The sequence below is a fragment of the Cibotium barometz genome, chromosome 20 (genome assembly GCF_041138505.1).
Source record: "Cibotium barometz isolate CiBa-2024 chromosome 20, ASM4113850v1, whole genome shotgun sequence".
NCBI lineage: Eukaryota > Viridiplantae > Streptophyta > Polypodiopsida > Cyatheales > Cibotiaceae > Cibotium > Cibotium barometz.
Genome location: NC_141065.1, coordinates 7,055,583 through 7,063,383, shown reverse-complemented (window position 1 = coordinate 7,063,383; position 7,801 = coordinate 7,055,583). Strand labels below are relative to the sequence as shown.

Genomic DNA, 7,801 nt, shown 5'->3' with positions numbered 1-7,801 from the left:
AAAATATGATCAAATGCATGGCACCACTATGACTCCTATGAAAGGCACAAGGCAAATGCATGATAGGAGTGCAAAAGAAGCATACATAAAATTAGAACTATGAGCAATTTTGCTTATCCATGAATTTTATAACTGATAGTTTCTATGTGTGCATAATTCCTAAAAAATGGGTGCATACCATTTAGGTCTTGCTTCATATGGTGTGGATGCTAGCCTTTTATTGACATCTCTTACCCAAAGAATACTTGTGTGTGTGTGTGTGCGCTTTCAGGGCTTGGATGAAGTAGGTTTTCTAAGTTGGACCTAAACAAGCATTGATGTGTAGTTAGGGGACCATTGTGCACCACTCCTTGGTGGGTTGAAAGGATGGTGCAATGTATGGAACCACCCTTATAGTGTTTAGACTTCTAAAACTTGCCAATCCAAATGATGGGTGAGCACATAACAAGGTTGATGGAGGCTCACCGCATGTGATAAGACAATCCAAATGATGGGTGCCACATAACAAGGTGGTAGATGGAGGCTCACCATGTGTGATAAGCTTGCCGCCGACTCATTGGAAAAGTATGTAAGCAAAAGTGCTGGGGTCTATAAGAACCTTTATAGATTGGCCGAGAGATGAGCGTGTTGCAATTGCTTAATCTCTCGCAAGGCCAATTCCCTTTTACAATTTGCTTGAAGCAAGGCAAAGTGTCCCTCCTACATGGATGCTCCCATGTTACCATCCTTGATGAAAAGATGGCCCACCTAGTAGCTTGTAACATTGGTGATGAGAAGATGATGACCGATAGCATTTTTCTTTTGTAGTACAAAAAGGGTAATGTGAGTCCAAAGCTTTATGCTCTAATACAAGAAGGTGTGTAAAAAAGCATAGATGTGTGGACATTATCTTTCTATATATTACTTGTGAGGTGCCACGTGGTAGGCAAAGAGAGCCCCACGAGGCAAGAGAGAAAAGACTTGCCGGACTTGTGGGTGGGTGGTGGGCATAGTAAAAATCCGAGACTCAGGAATAGGGAGCTCAATTATTGAGTCATTGTCAATGTAAGCATTGTGTATTGTGTGTACTACGTACTACATAGGGTACTAGGGGACACTGGCTCAATAGGGTTCAGTCACTTCAATGAGTCACCGTGAGTGCATGTCACGGTCAGTGTACTCTGTGCATAATGTACAATGTGCACTGAGCGCTGGCCACTTTTGTCGCATACCATCATCGAGCATTTACCATTCGATCAAGCAAGTGCGAATGATCTAAACCATCTCGATCACCTAAAGGGTTAACATGTACTAGATCTCGCCCATCAAAAGTGCGGTAAAAAAAGCCCCATCAATGATCATCCTTGCCTTGGCGGCTGCACTAACTTCATACAGTTGTCTTAGGGTTCTCAGTTAAAGGTCGTGATCCCAAGGCAACCCTCCTAGCTCACCAAGCTGCCATGTCAGACCAAGCATTCTCGACCGACAAGCTACAGCTTTGGGTGATGGCGTGTGGTTTCCAAAATATAAGCAGTCTACATGTGGCAACATTTCGGTAAGCCACGTGGTAGCTCCTTGGTGCTCTGCTCTTGACACACGTGGCCTGCTCAGGCCGAGAGAGAGATTGCCATCACGCTTAGAGAAGTCGCTAGCGCCATCACGTCATCTTTACTCCTGCTGCCGACCTACTCATATATTTACGCACAAATACGTTAAAAACATGTTGCTGTTAATGCCGCCTTGCTCATAGCCATATATATTTATGCACAAATGTATATTTAAAAAATGCTACCGATGTATATTAAAAAATGTGAGGTGATATATATATATATATATATATATATATATAATATTTGTATGCCCTTTGCTTAACCGAAAATCGATGCAAGCAGTTCCTCCATTATTCACACACACACACACACAAACACACATGCGCACGCGCGTGCACACACTCCAGTGTGCAGATTGATGGGGAGTTTACGAAGCAAAAATGATTTAAAAAAAACACCACCTCCTATAAAGTATATTAAAAAAAGTGAGGAGGGAGTATGCTAGTTTAGCGTTAGTGTTACGCTTATTATTCCATTTTTTCTTCTTCATAAATATAATTTTATATATTTGTTATCTAAATATACATCTATAAAATAAATATTTAATTATTATAAAAATTAAATATATAATAATATATTTATTATGTAGATAAATATATATTCATATACTAAGAGAAAAATTATTATAGTAACATGTGTTTATTATGTAAATAAATATATAATAAATATGCATATAAATATATATATATTTAATTATTATAGTATATTTATAAGTATATAAATATATTTAATTATTACATAATAAATAAGTATATGAATATATATTTTATTATACAATATATATGTGTGTTCCATATATAATAAATTTATATGTTTGTTATGTAAATACATAAATAATTATATAATTAAAAATTAATTATTCCAAAATAAATAAATAAATAAATATTTATTACATTATAGATATATCTATATGTTTTTATTATATAAAAAATAGAATAAATGTATACTTATAAATATAAATATAAATATATATATATATTTATATAATAAATATTTATTTAACACATAATAAATACATACTTATATGTTTATTATGCAAAAAACTATTTATATAAATATTTATTTATTTATATAATAAACATCTAATTGGTATATAACAAATATATTTATTTATTATCATAAATATATAATAATTATGAATCTGATATTTATTTTTATAAATTTATGTATTTTTATAGAAAATATTTAAGTACTATAAAATAAATACTATATATTTATTTATTATGTAGTAAATATATAATAAAACATACTTATATCTTTATTATGTAAATAAAGAACTAGTTATATAAATATATATTTATTTACATACTCTATTTGCTATATAATAAATATATTTATTTACTTTGATAAATATAAATTTATCTATTTATTATGAAGTATATAAATATATTATAATTATAAACTTATATTTTTATTATATAAATAATTATATATTATATACTAAGAAAAAATTAAAGTATATAGTAATTATATACATATATATATATATAGTAGATTTATAATAAGTATATGTAAATATATATGTATTATATAATAAATATGTACATGAATAATGTATGTATGTATGTATTATATAATATATATGTACATGAATAATGTATGTATGTATATACGTACATATGTGTGTGTGTGTGTGTACATGCATACATGTACATACATACATACACACAAACAATACACACACACACACACACACACACACACACACACACACGTATATTATGTGCATGTAAATTGCGTGTGTGTGTGTGTGTGCGCACGCACATACATATGTGTATGTGTGTTTTATCTATGTGTGCACATACAAATGCTATGTGTGTGTTCTGTTTGTGTGTGCACATACATATGCTATGTGCATGTATATTGCATGTGTATGTGTGTGTGTGTTATATGTGTGTGTCCATGTGTTCTATGTTCATGTGTATGTGTCATAGACACTAACATGTATGGACAATGGTTTAGACCAACAACTGTCCCGTCGGAAGGCAGGTCTAAGAGTGGGTCAGACCTGTTGTGAGTTGCACAAAGCTTCCATGTGGCATGAATTTGGAGGTTTGGGAAGAATTTGGAGGTAGGAGACGTGCTCCGCACTCTGCACGGGTCAAGTGACTAGTCATGAATGATAGGCCCTTGGAATCTGCCCTTGGGACGATAAAATTTACTTTGAAGGGTGCATATTAAACTTCAACTTTCTATGTGAAGAGATTGGAAGGGAATACTACTATTGTTCCCCAAACTTGGGGCTTTCTGTTGAAGGTCATGATTATTGTGATGTTCAAGGCCTTCTTCTTTCTAGGCGTGCCTGGACTTACCTCATAAAATGTGAATATATGGGCCCATAAAGAAGGAGTCAAGGTCATGCACGGTCATCATCCAAGGGGGTGCGCGGGAGAGCGCGCGCTCTCTTTTTGGCGCATTCAATGATGATTCGACGCACATAGATAGTGCCCCTCGTTTCCCCCTCTGTCGTTTAAATGCACCCTCCACGGATCCATTTCTCTCTTCTTGAGCTTCCCACCGTCTGCCCTAGCCCCCGCTCCTCTGCTTTCCTACCACCCAATCTCTCTGCTCTTTCAAGCTTTCCGCCTGCGCCTGCTCTTCTAGCTTCTCTTTTTTCTTAGCAGGCATGGGTGCCCTGGAGCATGTTTCTCTGGAGATCCATGATCGCCTAGAGACCCCCAATTCCGCCCAGTTAGATCCATGCCCAAGTCAGGAGCCCACAGTCGAATGCTCCACCAATGCCTTTGGGCACCTTGCAGATGCACACTCTGCAGAAAATACTATCATTTCAATGGCCGAATGTAGAATTTGTCAAGAAGAAGAGGACCCTTCAAAGCTGGAGACTCCATGTGCATGCTCTGGTACCCTCAAGGTTTGGTCTTTCTTCTGTTAGTTACAGCATCTTAAAATAGTCCAAATAATTAGTGGCTCTTGATAGAGCTACAAGCACACGCCTTGATACAGCTACAAGCAATGGCATTAATTCCACTCAAGGGCCTTGAGAACGTTGTGACAGCCTAAATACTGCTATAGACCACGATCATGCCCTGAAAATATTGAGGCCAGGCATGCTTATATCAGTAGTCAGAGTTCTTACAGTAGCTATCTTTCTTATTTTGTTTACACTATCTGAAGGCCAAGGGTTACAGTAGTATCAAAGCCATCAGCTCTTTGGGTTGCTGCAGTATCAAGCCTATGGATGCTTGCTAACCTTGTTCTCACCCTTTTTGCAGTATGCTCACCGTAGATGCGTCCAAAGGTGGTGCAACGAGAAAGGAGATGCAATTTGTGAAATCTGTCATCAGGTGTGTCCCTTTTATCAAATAAATTCTACAAGCATGTTGGTTTTTTGCCACCTCTATCTGTACCTCTAACCAATCTACTATGTGTATGGATACCCCCCATATAGTAAGCAAGATTTAGTAAATAATGACTTGGGTAAATCCCGTAGTGCACAGAGGGTAAATCCTGTAGTGCACAGAATTAATCATAATAAAACATCCTCATTCTCTGTACTCAAGAGCTATGCTACAAAATGATGTGCTGGGAGGCGGTGATGGCCATGCACTAGGCCTTGGAATAACATATATGTGCATTTAACATATGTAAAGATTAAGGGTAACAGCAAAGCCTTTGAATCGCATCTATATGCATCTTACATTTAAGTTGAGGGTACAGCAAAGTGATGTAAAGAAGATGCAATGCCATGCTTGATGTATCGTAAACGTCCCATCATAGTTTCATCACATCTGAGCTGCTGTCTTGTATGTGTCTCTGCTTCAGCCTTACAAACATGGGTATAGTGTTCTCCAATTGCAGCTGCAAGCAGGAAACGTCTCCATAGACCTCAGGTACTTGTCCTTCAAGAGAAGGTTTCCTTTTTGTACATACCGTTTCTTACCGCACTGGGCTTTATATCAAGCTGCTAGTAACAACTTAGGGTGTTTGATCCGAATGTTCTGCAATGTAGTGATGATTGGGGCATTCCGGGTGCACACTCAATGGAACTTCGTGATCCCCGAATTCTGGCCCTAGCAGCTGCTCAAAGGAGGTTCCTGGAATCAGAATATGAGGAGTATGCCGCAATTAATTCTGGGAGTGCTGCTTGCTGTCGTTCAGTGGCTCTCATTGTAAGTTCTTTGTAAGAGATTGAAGCTTCTTCTAGTTTGGGATTATTAGTGCAAGTAGATGGTGTCATGATGCTTTGCCTCAGTCTGTTCTTACATTGCCTTTGGAATGACAGTTGATGGCTTTACTATTACTTCGCCATGCGGTTTCCATGGCGGCTACCACGGCAGATGAAGATGCCTCCATATTTTTAATGGTGAGGTCTCTTTGCTTGACACCAATTAAGGATGCACCTCAATTTCTGATCTTCGATGCATCTAGGCAGATGAAAGAGAACCATTTCCTCACACATCTAGGTGACCATTTTTGGGTGGCAGATTTTCCTGTTTCGTGTTGTCGGGTTTTTCCTGCCGTGTTACATTATGGTCCGTGCCATGAGCATGCTACAAGAAGTACGGCAAGAGCAGGTATCTGATGCTTGCTAGCTCTCTAGAGGATCTAGGGGAAACCACTGTTTGTATACAGAATGACAATCAAACTATCTGGTTTGCACCCACTTAGATAACATGGCATTTTGATGATCAGGTACAGGCTGCTGCAATGACAGCAGCAGAAGTGAGCGTTTTGCTTCAAGTAGGGCACTCACGGGGCATTCGAGTTGCTCTGGCACCAGCAGTTGAGGTGCCATGATCAAAGGGAAGATATAGAGAGAAGTCTTGAGGAACTAGCAACCCTGCATGGAGTTTGTATTCAAGCTAATCCATGTTTGCACACCCCTTGGGTGCGCAACACATCCACAAGGAAACTCCAATGTGAAGAGTATACAGAAGGGAGGCTTGGAAAAAGTAGGCTGTGGAAGATTCAGTGTTAAGTGCTTGTCAGGGCTTTGATTAATGCATGCCGGGTTTTGGTTAATGTGGTATTCATTCCTGCATCAAAGGGCCTTTATCTTCTCATTCATTTGCAGCAGATTTGGGAATGTTTATGTTTGACAGTTGTTAGTGGCATGTATTTCTAGAGAAAGAGAAATGCTTTAAAAAAAAGTAGACCAGAGGGCTAGCTGTGTTTACAGAAAACCTGCACACTATATACAATAGACATGCAACATTGTTGTTTTCACCCCAAAAAAATACTCTCAATTTGCAAAATTTAGGGCATTTTAGTTTATATTTTAACTCAAAAAATTGCAATTTCTCAACATAACTTTTTAAAGGTCCAAATTTTATAGTTTGGTGAGGACAATGTTTTATGGGTTCATCATGTTTCTTGTCAGAAGAACTATCCTATGTGAGTGGAGGTGAGGTTCTACCTAGTGATAGTATGGCTTGAAGTCATTTTGAATATTATTGAGTGAGTAGTTTCAAGATTCTAATGATTGGTGTTCATATGAATTGGGCGCAAGACCTTTTTGTGGCTCAAATGCATGGTTAATGCATGGTTAGTGAGGACTCTTTCTCGCAAAACAAGGACATTTCAAAACATACCTTCTACTTAAATTCAGATAGAGGTAGATGTAGAGGTCGTGAGGTTGAGGCCAAGGTGACGATCGTTTTGGAAATCAGAATTATGGACATCAGTAGTCCAATGATTCGCAGAGCAGCAACATAAACACACACAAGTGGAAGAGGCCAGTCTCAAGGCAAGAGGAGCCAGAGAGGTCGAGGTAATTGGCAAAGACAACAATCGAGATCAGATTCAAAGAATTGCTTTTATTATGGCAAACTAGGTTGCTTTGCAACAAAATGTTATAAGAAGCAGAGTGATATAACAAGTGGTAAGTTGCAGTAAAATAATTATGCATTTTCAAGTAAGTAGGTTGAAGATAGATGTGAGCATTTAATTGTTATGAAGCACATGTTGAATTCAATGTGTCTGTAGATGTAGTCACAAACAGTGATGATGTATGGTATGTGGATTCGGGAGCGTCTAACCACACGACTTGTTATGGTGTGAGTGGTTTAGAGATGTTAAAAATTTAGAAAAACTAGGTTATATAGAGATGGGAGATGACATAGCTTATTCTATTGCTCACATTGGGAATGTGCCATTGGCTATGGAGGATGGTAAATGAGGTACTTGGATGATGTACTTCATGTGTCTAACATAACAAAGAATTTGGTTTCTATTGGGTAAATGGTTGAGCA

The 7,801-nt window shown here is 37.7% G+C and overlaps 1 protein-coding gene across 1 annotated transcript; it reads left to right on the top strand.

The window, feature by feature from the left end:
* The first annotated feature begins 4,079 nt into the window (after nucleotides 1-4,079).
* On the top strand, nucleotides 4,080-6,824 carry LOC147627497 (uncharacterized). The gene is made up of 7 exons (XM_086814409.1): nucleotides 4,080-4,461; nucleotides 4,823-4,894; nucleotides 5,373-5,440; nucleotides 5,560-5,719; nucleotides 5,833-5,913; nucleotides 6,035-6,124; nucleotides 6,243-6,824. The coding sequence occupies exons 1-7, from the start codon at nucleotides 4,216-4,218 to the stop codon at nucleotides 6,345-6,347; spliced, it is 822 nt and encodes a 273-aa protein (XP_086670535.1). The 5' UTR covers nucleotides 4,080-4,215; the 3' UTR covers nucleotides 6,348-6,824.
* Nucleotides 6,825-7,801: the final 977 nt, after the last annotated feature.